The sequence below is a fragment of the Ranitomeya imitator genome, chromosome 2 (genome assembly GCF_032444005.1).
Source record: "Ranitomeya imitator isolate aRanImi1 chromosome 2, aRanImi1.pri, whole genome shotgun sequence".
Taxonomy (NCBI): domain Eukaryota; kingdom Metazoa; phylum Chordata; class Amphibia; order Anura; family Dendrobatidae; genus Ranitomeya; species Ranitomeya imitator.
Genome location: NC_091283.1, coordinates 849189457 through 849206711, shown reverse-complemented (window position 1 = coordinate 849206711; position 17255 = coordinate 849189457). Strand labels below are relative to the sequence as shown.

At 56.5% G+C, this 17255-nt stretch overlaps 1 protein-coding gene across 1 annotated transcript; it reads right to left on the bottom strand.

Moving 5' to 3' along the window:
- Positions 1-10669: 10669 nt before the first annotated feature.
- Positions 10670-16025, bottom strand: LOC138666890 (uncharacterized PE-PGRS family protein PE_PGRS54-like). The gene is made up of 4 exons (XM_069755069.1): positions 15551-16025; positions 11531-14458; positions 10883-11032; positions 10670-10749 (listed from the first exon to the last, which is right to left on the bottom strand). Exons 1-4 carry the CDS (start codon positions 16023-16025, stop codon positions 10670-10672), a joined length of 3633 nt encoding a protein of 1210 aa, XP_069611170.1.
- Positions 16026-17255: the final 1230 nt, after the last annotated feature.

Below are 17255 nucleotides of genomic sequence, written 5' to 3'. Positions count from 1 at the left end.
GCTCGGTATATAGTGTGTGCTGAGGACGTGTACCCGGTGATACGGTGTCTGGGCTCGGTATACAGTGTGTGCTGAGGACGTGTACCGGTGATACGGTGTCTGTGCTCGGTATACAGTGTGTGCTGAGGACGTGTACCCGGTGATACGGTGTCTGTGCTCGGTATACAGTGTGTGCTGAGGACGTGTACCCGGTGATACGGTGTCTGTGCTCGGTATACAGTGTGTGCTGAGGACGTGTACCCGGTGATACGGTGTCTGGGCTCTGTATATAGTGTGTGCTGAGGACGTGTACCCGGTGATACGGTGTCTGTGCTCGGTATATAGTGTGTGCTGAGGACGTGTACCCGGTGATACGGTGTCTGGGCTCGGTATACAGTGTGTGCTGAGGACGTGTACCCGGTGATACGGTGTCTGGGCTCGGTATACAGTGTGTGCTGAGGACGTGTACCCGGTGATACGGTGTCTGTGCTCGGTATACAGTGTGTGCGGAGGACGTGTACCCGGTGATACGGTGTTTGTGCTCGGTATACAGTGTGTGCTGAGGACGTGTACCCGGTGATACGGTGTCTGTGCTCGGTATATAGTGTGTGGTGAGGACGTGTACCCGGTGATACGGTGTCTGGGCTCGGTATATAGTGTGTGCTGAGGACGTGTACCCGGTGATACGGTGTCTGGGCTCGGTATACAGTGTGTGCTGAGGACGTGTACCCGGTGATACGGTGTCTGGGCTCGGTATATAGTGTGTGATGAGGACGTGTACCCGGTGATACTGTGTCTGGGCTCGGTATATAGTGTGTGATGAGGACGTGTACCCGGTGATACGGTGTCTGGGCTCGGTATATAATGTGTGCCGAGGACGTGTACCCGGTGATACGGTGTCTGGGCTCGGTATACAGTGTGTGCCGAGGACGTGTACCCGGTGATACGGTGTCTGTGCTCGGTATACAGTGTGTGGTGAGGACGTGTACCCGGTGATACGGTGTCTGGGCTCGGTATATAGTGTGTGCGGAGGACGTGTACCCGGTGATACGGTGTCTGGGCTCGGTATACAGTGTGCGGAGGACGTGTACCCGGTGATACTGTGTCTGGGCTCGGTATATAGTGTGTGCTGAGGACGTGTACCCGGTGATACGGTGTCTGTGCTCGGTATATAGTGTGTGCTGAGGACGTGTACCCGGTGATACGGTGTCTGGGCTCGGTATACAGTGTGTGCTGAGGACGTGTACCCGGTGATACTGTGTCTGGGCTCGGTATACAGTGTGTGCTGAGGACGTGTACCCGGTGATACAGTGTCTGGGCTCGGTATATAGTGTGTGCCGAGGACGTGTACCCGGTGATACGGTGTCTGTGCTCGGTATACTGTGTGTGCTGAGGACGTGTACCCGGTGATACGGTGTCTGTGCTCGGTATACTGTGTGTGCTGAGGACGTGTACCCGGTGATACTGTGTCTGTGCTCGGTATATAGTGTGTGCTGAGGACGTGTACCCGGTGATACGGTGTCTGGGCTCGGTATACAGTGTGTGCTGAGGACGTGTACCCGGTGATACGGTGTCTGGGCTCGGTATATAGTGTGTGCTGATGACGTGTACCCGGTGATACTGTGTCTGTGCTCGGTATATAGTGTGTGCGGAGGACGTGTACCCGGTGATACGGTGTCTGGGCTCGGTATACAGTGTGTGCCGAGGACGTGTACCCGGTGATACGGTGTCTGTGCTCGGTATACAGTGTGTGGTGAGGACGTGTACCCGGTGATACGGTGTCTGGGCTCGGTATACAGTGTGTGCCGAGGACGTGTACCCGGTGATACGGTGTCTGTGCTCGGTATACAGTGTGTGGTGAGGACGTGTACCCGGTGATACGGTGTCTGGGCTCGGTATATAGTGTGTGCGGAGGACGTGTACCCGGTGATACGGTGTCTGGGCTCGGTATACAGTGTGTGGTGAGGACTTGTACCCGGTGATACGGTGTCTGTGCTCGGTATATAGTGTGTGGTGAGGACGTGTACCCGGTGATACGGTGTCTGGGCTCGGTATACAGTGTGTGATGAGGACGTGTACCCGGTGATACGGTGTCTGGGCTCGGTATACAGTGTGTGCTGAGGACGTGTACCCGGTGATACGGTGTCTGGGCTCGGTATATAGTGTGTGCTGAGGACGTGTACCCGGTGATACGGTGTCTGTGCTCGGTATACAGTGTGCGGAGGACGTGTACCCGGTGATACTGTGTCTGGGCTCGGTATATAGTGTGTGCTGAGGACGTGTACCCGGTGATACGGTGTCTGGGCTCGGTATATAGTGTGTGCTGAGGACGTGTACCCGGTGATACGGTGTCTGTGCTCGGTATACAGTGTGTGCTGATGACGTGTACCCGGTGATACGGTGTCTGGGCTCGGTATACTGTGTGTGCTGAGGACGTGTACCCGGTGATACGGTGTCTGGGCTCGGTATATAGTGTGTGCTGAGGACGTGTACCCAGTGATACGGTGTCTGGGCTCGGTATATAGGTTGTGCTGAGGACGTGTACCCGGTGATACGGTGTCTGGGCTCGGTATACAGTGTGTGCTGAGGACGTGTACCCGGTGATACGGTGTCTGGGCTCGGTATATAGTGTGTGCTGAGGACGTGTACCCGGTGATACGGTGTCTGGGCTCGGTATATAGTGTGTGCTGAGGACGTGTACCCGGTGATACTGTGTCTGGGCTCGGTATATAGTGTGTGCTGAGGACGTGTACCCGGTGATACGGTGTCTGGGCTCGGTATACAGTGTGTGCTGAGGACGTGTACCCGGTGATACGGTGTCTGTGCTCGGTATACAGTGTGTGCTGAGGACGTGTACCCGGTGATACGGTGTCTGTGCTCGGTATACAGTGTGTGCTGAGGACGTGTACCCGGTGATACGGTGTCTGTGCTCGGTATACAGTGTGTGCTGAGGACGTGTACCCGGTGATACGGTGTCTGGGCTCTGTATATAGTGTGTGCTGAGGACGTGTACCCGGTGATACGGTGTCTGTGCTCGGTATATAGTGTGTGCTGAGGACGTGTACCCGGTGATACGGTGTCTGGGCTCGGTATACAGTGTGTGCTGAGGACGTGTACCCGGTGATACGGTGTCTGGGCTCGGTATACAGTGTGTGCTGAGGACGTGTACCCGGTGATACGGTGTCTGGGCTCGGTATACAGTGTGTGCTGAGGACGTGTACCCGGTGATACGGTGTCTGGGCTCGATATATAGTGTGTGCTGAGGACGTGTACCCGGAGATACGGTGTCTGGGCTCGGTATATAGTGTGTGATGAGGACGTGTACCCGGTGATACTGTGTCTGGGCTCGGTATATAGTGTGTGATGAGGACGTGTACCCGGTGATACGGTGTCTGGGCTCGGTATATAGTGTGTGCCGAGGACGTGTACCCGGTGATACGGTGTCTGGGCTCGGTATACAGTGTGTGCCGAGGACGTGTACCCGGTGATACGGTGTCTGTGCTCGGTATACAGTGTGTGGTGAGGACGTGTACCCGGTGATACGGTGTCTGGGCTCGGTATATAGTGTGTGCGGAGGACGTGTACCCGGTGATACGGTGTCTGGGCTCGGTATACAGTGTGCGGAGGACGTGTACCCGGTGATACTGTGTCTGGGCTCGGTATATAGTGTGTGCTGAGGACGTGTACCCGGTGATACGGTGTCTGTGCTCGGTATATAGTGTGTGCTGAGGACGTGTACCCGGTGATACGGTGTCTGGGCTCGGTATACAGTGTGTGCTGAGGACGTGTACCCGGTGATACTGTGTCTGGGCTCGGTATACAGTGTGTGCTGAGGACGTGTACCCGGTGATAGTGTCTGGGCTCGGTATATAGTGTGTGCTGAGGACGTGTACCCGGTGATACGGTGTCTGTGCTCGGTATACTGTGTGTGCTGAGGACGTGTACCCGGTGATACGGTGTCTGTGCTCGGTATACTGTGTGTGCTGAGGACGTGTACCCGGTGATACGGTGTCTGTGCTCGGTATACTGTGTGTGCTGAGGACGTGTACCCGGTGATACTGTGTCTGTGCTCGGTATATAGTGTGTGCTGAGGACGTGTACCCGGTGATACGGTGTCTGGGCTCGGTATACAGTGTGTGCTGAGGACGTGTACCCGGTGATACGGTGTCTGGGCTCGGTATATAGTGTGTGCTGATGACGTGTACCCGGTGATACTGTGTCTGTGCTCGGTATATAGTGTGTGCGGAGGACGTGTACCCGGCGATACGGTGTCTGGGCTCGGTATACAGTGTGTGCCGAGGACGTGTACCCGGTGATACGGTGTCTGTGCTCGGTATACAGTGTGTGGTGAGGACGTGTACCCGGTGATACGGTGTCTGGGCTCGGTATACAGTGTGTGCCGAGGACGTGTACCCGGTGATACGGTGTCTGTGCTCGGTATACAGTGTGTGGTGAGGACGTGTACCCGGTGATACGGTGTCTGTGCTCGGTATACTGTGTGTGCTGAGGACGTGTACCCGGTGATACGGTGTCTGTGCTCGGTATATAGTGTGTGCTGAGGACGTGTACCCGGTGATACGGTGTCTGGGCTCGGTATATAGTGTGTGCGGAGGACGTGTACCCGGTGATACGGTGTCTGGGCTCGGTATACAGTGTGTGGTGAGGACTTGTACCCGGTGATACGGTGTCTGTGCTCGGTATATAGTGTGTGGTGAGGACGTGTACCCGGTGATACGGTGTCTGGGCTCGGTATACAGTGTGCGGAGGACGTGTACCCGGTGATACTGTGTCTGGGCTCGGTATATAGTGTGTGCTGAGGACGTGTACCCGGTGATACGGTGTCTGTGCTCGGTATATAGTGTGTGCTGAGGACGTGTACCCGGTGATATGGTGTCTGGGCTCGGTATACAGTGTGTGCTGAGGACGTGTACCCGGTGATACTGTGTCTGGGCTCGGTATACAGTGTGTGCTGAGGACGTGTACCCGGTGATACGGTGTCTGGGCTCGGTATACAGTGTGTGCTGAGGACGTGTACCCGGTGATACGGTGTCTGTGCTCGGTATACAGTGTGTGCTGAGGACGTGTACCCGGTGATACGGTGTCTGGGCTCGGTATACAGTGTGTGCCGAGGACGTGTACCCGGTGATACTGTGTCTGTGCTCGGTATACAGTGTGTGCGGAGGACGTGTACCCGGTGATACGGTGTCTGTGCTCGGTATACAGTGTGTGCTGAGGACGTGTACCCGGTGATACGGTGTCTGGGCTCGGTATACAGTGTGTGGTGAGGACGTGTACCCGGTGATACTGTGTCTGGGCTCGGTATACAGTGTGTGATGAGGACGTGTACCCGGTGATACGGTGTCTGGGCTCGGTATACAGTGTGTGCTGAGGACGTGTACCCGGTGATACGGTGTCTGGGCTCGGTATATAGTGTGTGCTGATGACGTGTACCCGGTGATACGGTGTCTGGGCTCGGTATACAGTGTGTGCTGATGACGTGTACCCGGTGATACGGTGTCTGTGCTCGGTATACTGTGTGTGCTGAGGACGTGTACCCGGTGATACGGTGTCTGGGCTCGGTATACAGTGTGTGCTGATGACGTGTACCCGGTGATACGGTGTCTGGGCTCGGTATACAGTGTGTGCGGAGGACGTGTACCCGGTGATACGGTGTCTGGGCTCGGTATATAGTGTGTGCTGAGGACGTGTACCCGGTGATACGGTGTCTGGGCTCGGTATATAGGTTGTGCTGAGGACGTGTACCCGGTGATACGGTGTCTGGGCTCGGTATACAGTGTGTGCTGAGGACGTGTACCCGGTGATACGGTGTCTGGGCTCGGTATATAGTGTGTGCTGAGGACGTGTACCCGGTGATACGGTGTCTGGGCTCGGTATATAGTGTGTGCTGAGGACGTGTACCCGGTGATACTGTGTCTGGGCTCGGTATATAGTGTGTGCTGAGGACGTGTACCCGGTGATACGGTGTCTGGGCTCGGTATACAGTGTGTGCTGAGGACGTGTACCCGGTGATACGGTGTCTGTGCTCGGTATACAGTGTGTGCTGAGGACGTGTACCCGGTGATACGGTGTCTGTGCTCGGTATACAGTGTGTGCTGAGGACGTGTACCCGGTGATACGGTGTCTGTGCTCGGTATACAGTGTGTGCTGAGGACGTGTACCCGGTGATACGGTGTCTGGGCTCTGTATATAGTGTGTGCTGAGGACGTGTACCCGGTGATACGGTGTCTGTGCTCGGTATATAGTGTGTGCTGAGGACGTGTACCCGGTGATACGGTGTCTGGGCTCGGTATACAGTGTGTGCTGAGGACGTGTACCCGGTGATACGGTGTCTGGGCTCGGTATACAGTGTGTGCTGAGGACGTGTACCCGGTGATACGGTGTCTGGGCTCGGTATACAGTGTGTGCTGAGGACGTGTACCCGGTGATACGGTGTCTGGGCTCGGTATATAGTGTGTGCTGAGGACGTGTACCCGGAGATACGGTGTCTGGGCTCGGTATATAGTGTGTGATGAGGACGTGTACCCGGTGATACTGTGTCTGGGCTCGGTATATAGTGTGTGATGAGGACGTGTACCCGGTGATACGGTGTCTGGGCTCGGTATATAGTGTGTGCCGAGGACGTGTACCCGGTGATACGGTGTCTGGGCTCGGTATACAGTGTGTGCCGAGGACGTGTACCCGGTGATACGGTGTCTGTGCTCGGTATACAGTGTGTGGTGAGGACGTGTACCCGGTGATACGGTGTCTGGGCTCGGTATATAGTGTGTGCGGAGGACGTGTACCCGGTGATACGGTGTCTGGGCTCGGTATACAGTGTGCGGAGGACGTGTACCCGGTGATACTGTGTCTGGGCTCGGTATATAGTGTGTGCTGAGGACGTGTACCCGGTGATACGGTGTCTGTGCTCGGTATATAGTGTGTGCTGAGGACGTGTACCCGGTGATACGGTGTCTGGGCTCGGTATACAGTGTGTGCTGAGGACGTGTACCCGGTGATACTGTGTCTGGGCTCGGTATACAGTGTGTGCTGAGGACGTGTACCCGGTGATAGTGTCTGGGCTCGGTATATAGTGTGTGCCGAGGACGTGTACCCGGTGATACGGTGTCTGTGCTCGGTATACTGTGTGTGCTGAGGACGTGTACCCGGTGATACGGTGTCTGTGCTCGGTATACTGTGTGTGCTGAGGACGTGTACCCGGTGATACTGTGTCTGTGCTCGGTATATAGTGTGTGCTGAGGACGTGTACCCGGTGATACGGTGTCTGGGCTCGGTATACAGTGTGTGCTGAGGACGTGTACCCGGTGATACGGTGTCTGGGCTCGGTATATAGTGTGTGCTGATGACGTGTACCCGGTGATACTGTGTCTGTGCTCGGTATATAGTGTGTGCGGAGGACGTGTACCCGGTGATACGGTGTCTGGGCTCGGTATACAGTGTGTGCCGAGGACGTGTACCCGGTGATACGGTGTCTGTGCTCGGTATACAGTGTGTGGTGAGGACGTGTACCCGGTGATACGGTGTCTGGGCTCGGTATACAGTGTGTGCCGAGGACGTGTACCCGGTGATACGGTGTCTGTGCTCGGTATACAGTGTGTGGTGAGGACGTGTACCCGGTGATACGGTGTCTGGGCTCGGTATATAGTGTGTGCGGAGGACGTGTACCCGGTGATACGGTGTCTGGGCTCGGTATACAGTGTGTGGTGAGGACTTGTACCCGGTGATACGGTGTCTGTGCTCGGTATATAGTGTGTGGTGAGGACGTGTACCCGGTGATACGGTGTCTGGGCTCGGTATACAGTGTGCGGAGGACGTGTACCCGGTGATACTGTGTCTGGGCTCGGTATATAGTGTGTGCTGAGGACGTGTACCCGGTGATACGGTGTCTGTGCTCGGTATATAGTGTGTGCTGAGGACGTGTACCCGGTGATATGGTGTCTGGGCTCGGTATACAGTGTGTGCTGAGGACGTGTACCCGGTGATACGGTGTCTGGGCTCGGTATACAGTGTGTGCTGAGGACGTGTACCCGGTGATACGGTGTCTGGGCTCGGTATACAGTGTGTGCTGAGGACGTGTACCCGGTGATACTGTGTCTGGGCTCGGTATACAGTGTGTGCTGAGGACGTGTACCCGGTGATACGGTGTCTGGGCTCGGTATACAGTGTGTGCTGAGGACGTGTACCCGGTGATACGGTGTCTGTGCTCGGTATACAGTGTGTGCTGAGGACGTGTACCCGGTGATACGGTGTCTGGGCTCGGTATACAGTGTGTGCCGAGGACGTGTACCCGGTGATACTGTGTCTGTGCTCGGTATACAGTGTGTGCGGAGGACGTGTACCCGGTGATACGGTGTCTGTGCTCGGTATACAGTGTGTGCTGAGGACGTGTACCCGGTGATACGGTGTCTGGGCTCGGTATACAGTGTGTGGTGAGGACGTGTACCCGGTGATACTGTGTCTGGGCTCGGTATACAGTGTGTGATGAGGACGTGTACCCGGTGATACGGTGTCTGGGCTCGGTATACAGTGTGTGCTGAGGACGTGTACCCGGTGATACGGTGTCTGGGCTCGGTATATAGTGTGTGCTGATGACGTGTACCCAGTGATACGGTGTCTGGGCTCGGTATACAGTGTGTGCTGATGACGTGTACCCGGTGATACGGTGTCTGTGCTCGGTATACTGTGTGTGCTGAGGACGTGTACCCGGTGATACGGTGTCTGGGCTCGGTATACAGTGTGTGCTGATGACGTGTACCCGGTGATACGGTGTCTGGGCTCGGTATACAGTGTGTGCGGAGGACGTGTACCCGGTGATACGGTGTCTGGGCTCGGTATACAGTGTGTGCTGAGGACGTGTACCCGGTGATATGGTGTCTGTGCTCGGTATACAGTGTGTGCTGAGGACGTGTACCCGGTGATACGGTGTCTGGGCTCGGTATACAGTGTGTGCTGAGGACGTGTACCCGGTGATACTGTGTCTGTGCTCGGTATATAGTGTGTGCTGAGGACGTGTACCCGGTGATACGGTGTCTGGGCTCGGTATACTGTGTGTGCTGAGGACGTGTACCCGGTGATACGGTGTCTGTGCTCGGTATACTGTGTGTGCTGAGGACGTGTACCCGGTGATACGGTGTCTGGGCTCGGTATATAGTGTGTGATGAGGACGTGTACCCGGTGATACGGTGTCTGTGCTCGGTATACTGTGTGTGCTGAGGACGTGTACCCGGTGATACGGTGTCTGGGCTCGGTATACAGTGTGTGCTGAGGACGTGTACCCGGTGATACGGTGTCTGTGCTCGGTATACTGTGTGTGCTGAGGACGTGTACCCGGTGATACGGTGTCTGGGCTCGGTATACTGTGTGTGCTGAGGACGTGTACCCGGTGATACGGTGTCTGTGCTCGGTATACTGTGTGTGCTGAGGACGTGTACCCGGTGATACGGTGTCTGTGCTCGGTATACTGTGTGTGCTGAGGACGTGTACCCGGTGATACGGTGTCTGTGCTCGGTATATAGTGTGTGCTGAGGACGTGTACCCGGTGATATGGTGTCTGTGCTCGGTATACAGTGTGTGCTGAGGACGTGTACCCGGTGATACGGTGTCTGGGCTCGGTATACTGTGTGTGCTGAGGACGTGTACCCGGTGATACGGTGTCTGGGCTCGGTATATAGTGTGTGCTGAGGACGTGTACCCGGTGATACGATGTCTGGGCTCGGTATACAGTGTGTGCTGAGGACGTGTACCCGGTGATACGGTGTCTGTGCTCGGTATATAGTGTGTGCTGAGGACGTGTACCCGGTGATACGGTGTCTGGGCTCGGTATACAGTGTGTGTTGAGGACGTGTACCCGGTGATACGGTGTCTGGGCTCGGTATACTGTGTGTGCTGAGGACGTGTACCCGGTGATACGGTGTCTGGGCTCGGTATACTGTGTGTGCTGAGGACGTGTACCCGGTGATACGGTGTCTGGGCTCGGTATACAGTGTGTGCTGAGGACGTGTACCCGGTGATACGGTGTATTTATATATGACAGTGTTTTGTTTTTTTTCTTTTCCCCATATAACCAGTAGAGATGTGACATAATAGCAGAAGTCTGAATGCAGCTCTAGATATAACCGAGTCATAAGACTAAGATAATATCATAAAGAGGTTGTGAGCGTGACTAGAATGTAAGACACGATATAACAGCAGAATAGTGAGTGCAGCTCTGAAGGTGACTGGAGGATAAGACATGATGTAACAGCAGAATCGTGAGGGCAGCTCTGGAGGTGACTGGAGGATAAGACTTGATGTAACAGCAGAATAGTGAGTGCAGCTCTGGAGGTGACTGGAGGATAAGACTTGATGTAACATCAGAATCGTGAGGGCAGCTCTGGAGGTGACTGGAGGATAAGACTTGATGTAACAGCAGAATAGTGAGTGCAGCTCTGGAGGTGAGTGGAGGATAAGACATGATGTAACAGCAGAATAGTGAGTGCAGCTCTGGAGGTGAGTGGAGGATAAGACACAATGTAACAGCAGAATAGTGGGTGCAGCTCTGGAGGTGACTGGAGGATAAGACATGATGTAACAGCAGAATAGTGAGTGCAGCTCTGGAGGTGACTGGAGGATAAGACACAATGTAACAGCAGACTAGTGAGTGCAGCAAGGATGTGACTGGAGGATGTTATCTTTATGTGCTTGTCACTTTGTGTAATTGTTTATCTTTATGAAGTTTATTGGTAACTGTTACTTTGTTCAGGGAGTAAATCTCTGAGATCCAAGGATAAGGTCGCAGGAATAAAACGATTTTGTCACTTGTGATACGGAGATTAATTGATTATTATGCAAGGAGAGCAGCAGAGTGTGGACGCGCTTCACTAGGCCACCCTTGTGTCTCACTCACCTGCCACCAGCGTATAAATCAGCGTCTGACAGGCGGATTTATTGAAGAGCTGAAGGGGGGAAGGGCCGGATATCAACATGGAGGGCTGAAGAAACCCCATCATTAACTCCAGCCAGAAGCCAAGTAATGAGAACACCGGTACAGATACATCTGTAATGGGAATATGTCTCACAAGGAAGAGGAAAAGCCCGAGCTGGTATCTAATGCTGCCGTGTGTGATACTGTCTGCTGTATCTCCTCCCTTCCTGTGCAGTAGTCTGCTGTATCTCATCCCTTCGTGTGTGACACTGTCTGCTGTATCTGATCTCTTCGTGTGTGACACTGTCTGCTGTATCTGATCTCTTCGTGTGTGATACTGTCTGCTGTATCTCCTCCCTTCCTTTGCAGTAGTCTGCTGTATCTCATCCCTTCGTGTGTGATACTGTCTGCTGTATCTCCTCCCTTCGTGTGTGATACTGTCTGCTGTATCTCCTCCCTTCCTGTGCAGTAGTCTGCTGTATCTCATCCCTTCGTGTGTGATACTGTCTGCTGTATCTCCTCCCTTCGTGTGTGATACTGTCTGCTGTATCACTCCACCTCCCCCCGTCCCACTGACATATGTCTCTCGGCCTTCCTGCCCCCCCCTGTCCCAACGCCATCCTTTCCCACTTTGGTCCCACTGCCGTCCCCTCTGTCCGTTGCCCTCCTGCCCCACTGTCCCTCGGCCTTTCCGCTTGTCCTGCGGCTCTCCTGCCCCACAGTCCTTTTGTCCCGCTGCCGTCCCTTTTGTCCTGCGGCTCTCCTGCCCCACCGTCCTTTTGTCCCGCTGCCGTCCCCTCTGTCCTGCGGCTCCCCTGCCCCACCGTCCTTTTGTCCCGCTGCTGTCCCCTCTGTCCTGCAGCTCCCCTGCCCCACCGTCCTTTTGTCCCGCTGCCGTCCCTTCTGTCCTGCGGCTCCCCTGCCCCGCCGTCCTTTTGTCCCGCTGCCGTCCCCTCTGTCCTGCGGCTCCCCTGCCCCACCGTCCTTTTGTCCCGCTGCCGTGTCCTCTGTCCTGTGGCTCTCCTGCCCCACCGTCCTTTTGTCCCGCTGCCGTCCCCTCTGTCCTGTGGCTCTCCTGCCCCACCGTCCTTTTGTCCCGCTGCCGTCCCTTTTGTCCTGCGGCTCTCCTGCCCCACCGTCCTTTTGTCCCGCTGCCGTCCCCTCTGTCCTGCGGCTCTCCTGCCCCACCGTCCTTTTGTCCCGCTGCCGTGTCCTCTGTCCTGTGGCTCTCCTGCCCCACCGTCCTTTTGTCCCGCTGCCGTCCCCTCTGTCCTGTGGCTCTCCTGCCCCACCGTCCTTTTGTCCCGCTGCCGTCCCTTTTGTCCTGCGGCTCTCCTGCCCCACCGTCCTTTTGTCCCGCTGCCGTCCCCTCTGTCCTGCGGCTCTCCTGCCCCACCGTCCTTTTGTCCCGCTGCTGTCCCCTCTGTCCTGTGGCTCTCCTGCCCCACCGTCCTTTTGTCCCGCTGCCGTCCCTTTTGTCCTGTGGCTCTCCTGCCCAACCGTCCTTTTGTCCCGCTGCCGTCCCCTCTGTCCTGCGGCTCTCCTGCCCCACCGTCCTTTTGTCCTGCTGCCGTCCCCTCTGTCCTGCGGCTCCCCTGCCCCACCGTCCTTTTGTCCCGCTGCCGTCCCCTCTGTCCTGCGGCTCCCCTGTCCCACCGTCCTTTTGTCCCGCTGCCGTCCCTTTTGTCCTGCGGCTCCCCTGCCCCACCGTCCTTTTGTCCTGCTGCCGTCCCTTCTGTCCTGCGGCTCTCCTGCCCCACCGTCCTTTTGTCCCGCTGCCGTCCCCTCTGTCCTGCGGCTCCCCTGCCCCACCGTCCTTTTGTCCCGCTGCTGTCCCCTCTGTCCTGCGGCTCCCCTGCCCCACCGTCCTTTTGTCCCGCTGCCGTCCCTTCTGTCCTGCGGCTCCCCTGCCCCACCGTCCTTTTGTCCCGCTGCCGTGTCCTCTGTCCTGCGGCTCTCCTGCCCCACCGTCCTTTTGTCCCGCTGCCGTCCCCTCTGTCCTGTGGCTCTCCTGCCCCACCGTCCTTTTGTCCCGCTGCTGTCCCCTCTGTCCTGTGGCTCTCCTGCCCCACCGTCCTTTTGTCCCGCTGCCGTCCCTTTTGTCCTGCGGCTCTCCTGCCCCACCGTCCTTTTGTCCCGCTGCCGTCCCCTCTGTCCTGCGGCTCTCCTGCCCCACCGTCCTTTTGTCCCGCTGCCGTCCCCTCTGTCCTGCGGCTCCCCTGCCCCACCGTCCTTTTGTCCCGCTGCCGTCCCCTCTGTCCTGCGGCTCTCCTGCCCCACCGTCCCTTTGTCCCGCTGCCGTCCCCTCTGTCCTGCGGCTCTTCTGCCCCACCGTCCTTTTGTCCCGCTGCCGTCCCTTCTGTCCTGCGGCTCTCCTGCCCCACCGTCCATTTGTCCCGCTGCCGTCCCCTCTGTCCTGCGGCTCCCCTGTCCCACCGTGCTTTTGTCCCGCTGCCGTCCCTTCTGTCCTGCGGCTCCCCTGCCCCACCGTCCTTTTGTCCCGCTGCCGTCCCTTCTGTCCTGCGGCTCTCCTGCCCCACCGTCCTTTTGTCCCGCTGCCGTCCCCTCTGTCCTGCGGCTCCCCTGTCCCACCGTCCTTTTGTCCCACTGCCGTCCCTTCTGTCCTGCGGCTCCCCTGCCCCACCGTCCTTTTGTCCCGCTGCCGTGTCCTCTGTCCTGCGGCTCTCCTGCCCCACCGTCCTTTTGTCCCGCTGCCGTCCCTTCTGTCCTGTGGCTCTCCTGCCCCACTGTCCTTTTGTCCCGCTGCCGTCCCTTCTGTCCTGCGGCTCTCCTGCCCCACCGTCCATTTGTCCCGCTGCCGTCCCCTCTGTCCTGCGGCTCCCCTGTCCCACCGTGCTTTTGTCCCGCTGCCGTCCCTTCTGTCCTGCGGCTCCCCTGCCCCACCGTCCTTTTGTGCCGCTGCCGTCCCCTCTGTCCTGCGGCTCTCCTGCCCCACCGTCCTTTTGTCCCGCTGCCGTCCCCTCTGTCCTGCGGCTCTCCTGCCCCACCGTCCCTTTGTGCCGCTGCCGTCCCCTCTGTCCTGCGGCTCTCCTGCCTCACCGTCCCTTTGTCCCGCTGCCGTCCCCTCTGTCCTGCGGCTCTCCTGCCCCACCGTCCTTTTGTCCCGCTGCCGTCCCCTCTGTCCTGCGGCTCTCCTGCCCCACCGTCCTTTTGTGCCGCTGCCGTCCCCTCTGTCCTGCGGCTCTCCTGCCCCACCGTCCTTTTGTCCCGCTGCCGTCCCCTCTGTCCTGCGGCTCTCCTGCCCCACCGTCCCTTTGTCCCGCTGCCGTCCCCTCTGTCCTGCGGCTCTCCTGCCCCACCGTCCTTTTGTCCCGCTGCCGTCCCCTCTGTCCTGCGGCTCTCCTGCCCCACCGTCCTTTTGTGCCGCTGCCGTCCCCTCTGTCCTGCGGCTCTCCTGCCCCACCGTCCTTTTGTCCCGCTGCCGTCCCCTCTGTCCTGCGGCTCTCCTGCCCCACCGTCCCTTTGTGCCGCTGCCGTCCCCTCTGTCCTGCGGCTCTCCTGCCCCACCGTCCCTTTGTCCCGCTGCCGTCCCCCTGACTGCGATACAGGCCTGGTGTAATTGCTATTGTACCTGCTGTCTCTCTCGCTCAGAGCTGCTGCCGATCCCGGGGGGCCACGGACGTCTCTATTGCAGCTTGTTTGTTCTCCTTATTAAGCTGCTTTTACACGGACTCAGCAATTTGCTCCGACCGTTCTGCTGTGTTTTCTCGCCAATTACAGCTTTATTTTGGCACGGAGAGGAATGGTGAGGCCGCTTGTGAATCGGAACATTTCTGGGAAGATTGTGACAATGCAGATTCCTGTCTGTGTGTAATTGGGCTGAAGACTGTAGTGTTGGGTCCCGGAGTCGGTATGGGATGGGATTAGCGCTGCTCCCTCACTTCTGCTAATCTGCCCCTCATTTAGTGCTGTCAGTGACGGCATAGGACTCAGCTCATTAGTCTGCAGGCAAAGGAGGCTGCATCTTCAGAGGGTCGCAGAGGCATGACTGCGCACATCTGTCACTTTTCTTAAAGGGTTTTCTTCAGCAATGGTAGTGTCGTGTAGCATTTGCGAATACAATTTATTTAGCAATTTACTTCTTGTTAACATTTTCAGCCGTTCTTGAGATATCGGCACTTTTCTTTGGTCCTTGTCATGGAGACCGACCACTGCTGCTAAATAGCGTAGCGCTTACAGGCTCTTTTGTGTTGATGTAATTACTGTTTTAGAGGTGTCCAGGAAGGCTGTAGCAAACTGCCTCCTAATCCTGCCCTGCTTACAATCTACACAGCAGCGCTGATCGGTCACTTGGGCAATGAGCTGTAAGCGAAAGAAATGTGTTCTAGCACTTGTCCTTTATGGACATCCCCAGCTTGTTCGGATCATCGATCCGATTAAAATAGAAACAATAGCTGTTCCCAGGGAGTGTTCTTGGTGGCGCTATTTCAGGGGAGATACATCCTTGGTGGCACTGTTCTTTGGGAGTGGCCACCTTGCCGCCGCTGTTCCTTGGGAGTGGCCACCTTGCCGCCGCTGTTCCTGGGGAGTGGCCACCTTGCCGCCGCTGTTCTTGGGGAGTAGCCACCTTTGCGCCACTGTTACTGGGGAGTGGCCACCTTGGCGCAGCTGTTCCTGGAGAGTGGTCACCTTGCCGCCGCTGTTCCTGGAGAGTGGCCACCTTGGCGCAGCTGTTCCTGGAGAGTGGCCACCTTGGCGCAGCTGTTCCTGGAGAGTGGCCACCTTGGCGCAGCTGTTCCTGGAGAGTGGCCACCTTGGCGCAGCTGTTCCTGGAGAGTGGCCACCTTGGCGCAGCTGTTCCTGGAGAGTGGCCACCTTGGCGCAGCTGTTCCTGGAGAGTGGCCACCTTGGCGCAGCTGTTCCTGGAGAGTGGCCACCTTGGCGCAGCTGTTCCTGGAGAGTGGCCACCTTGGCGCAGCTGTTCCTGGAGAGTGGCCACCTTGGCGCAGCTGTTCCTGGAGAGTGGCCACCTTGGCGCAGCTGTTCCTGGAGAGTGGCCACCTTGGCGCAGCTGTTCCTGGAGAGTGGTCACTTTGGCGCCACTGTTCTTGGGGAGTGGCCACCTTGGCGCCACTGTTCTTGTTGAGTGACCTTCTTGTGTCATGTGCCGGCTGCAGTCAGTGAGTCGCTGCACTTCATAAATTTTCCATCAGGGTGGATATCCGCTGTGATGGAAAAAGTAAACACTGTAGTTGACGAGCAGCCGCTCATTGGTTACAGCCGGCACGTGACACAAGGTAACTCTCCAAGAACAGCCAACGTTCCTGGAGCGGCACGCTGCAGGAGGGGAAAGTAGATTGTCTCTATTTCACTTGGGGCCCTGACATGATTGATCTGGGGGTGTCCATTGTGGGCAATACTTTTAATATCTGAAGAGTGGCTGATAACAAGTAGTTACATGGAGTGTTTGTTCTCCAAGTGTGTTCTGACGTATCCATCCATGAACATGAGAATAACCCTTTAAAGTCATTCAGAGTGTCTATTATTATTATTATTTGTTATAGCGCCATTTATTCCATGGCGCTTTACATGTGAGGAGGGGTATACATAATAAAAACAAGTACAATAATCTTGAACAATACAAGTCACAACTGGTACAGGATGAGAGAAGACCCTGCCCGCGAAGGCTCACAATCTACAATGGATGGGTGAGGATATAGTAGGAGAGAGGACCCTGCCTGCGAAGGCTCACAATCTACAAGGGATGGGTGAGGATACAGTAGGTGAGGATAGAGCTGGTCATGCAGCGGTTTGGTCGATCGGTGGTTACTGCAGGTTGTAGGCTTGTCGGAAGAGGTGGGTCTTTGGGTTCTTTTTGAAGGTTTCGATGGTAGGCGAGAGTCTGATGTGTTGTGGTAGAGAGTTCCAGAGTAGGGGTGATACGCGAGAGAAATCTTGTATGTGATTTTGGGAAGAGGAGATAAGAGGGGAGTAGAGAAGGAGATCTTGTGAGGATCGGAGGTTGCGTGTAGGTAAGTACCGGGAGACGAGGTCACAGATGTATGGAGGAGACAGGTTGTGGATGGCTTTGTATGTCATGGTTAGGCTTTTGTACTGTAGTCTCTGGGCAATGGGGAGCCAGTGAAGGGATTGACAGAGGGGAGAGGCCGGGGAACAGCGGGGGGACAGGTGGGCAGCTGAGTTTAGAATAGATTGGAGGGGTGCGAGAGTGTTAGAGGCGAGGTCACAGAGCAGGAGGTTACAGTAGTCGAGGCAGGAGATGATGAAGGCATAGACTAGGGTTTTTGCAGATTCTTGGTTTAGGAATGTACGGATCCGCAAAATATTTTTGAGTTAAAGGCTGCAGGAAGTGGAAATGGCTTTGATATGCGGT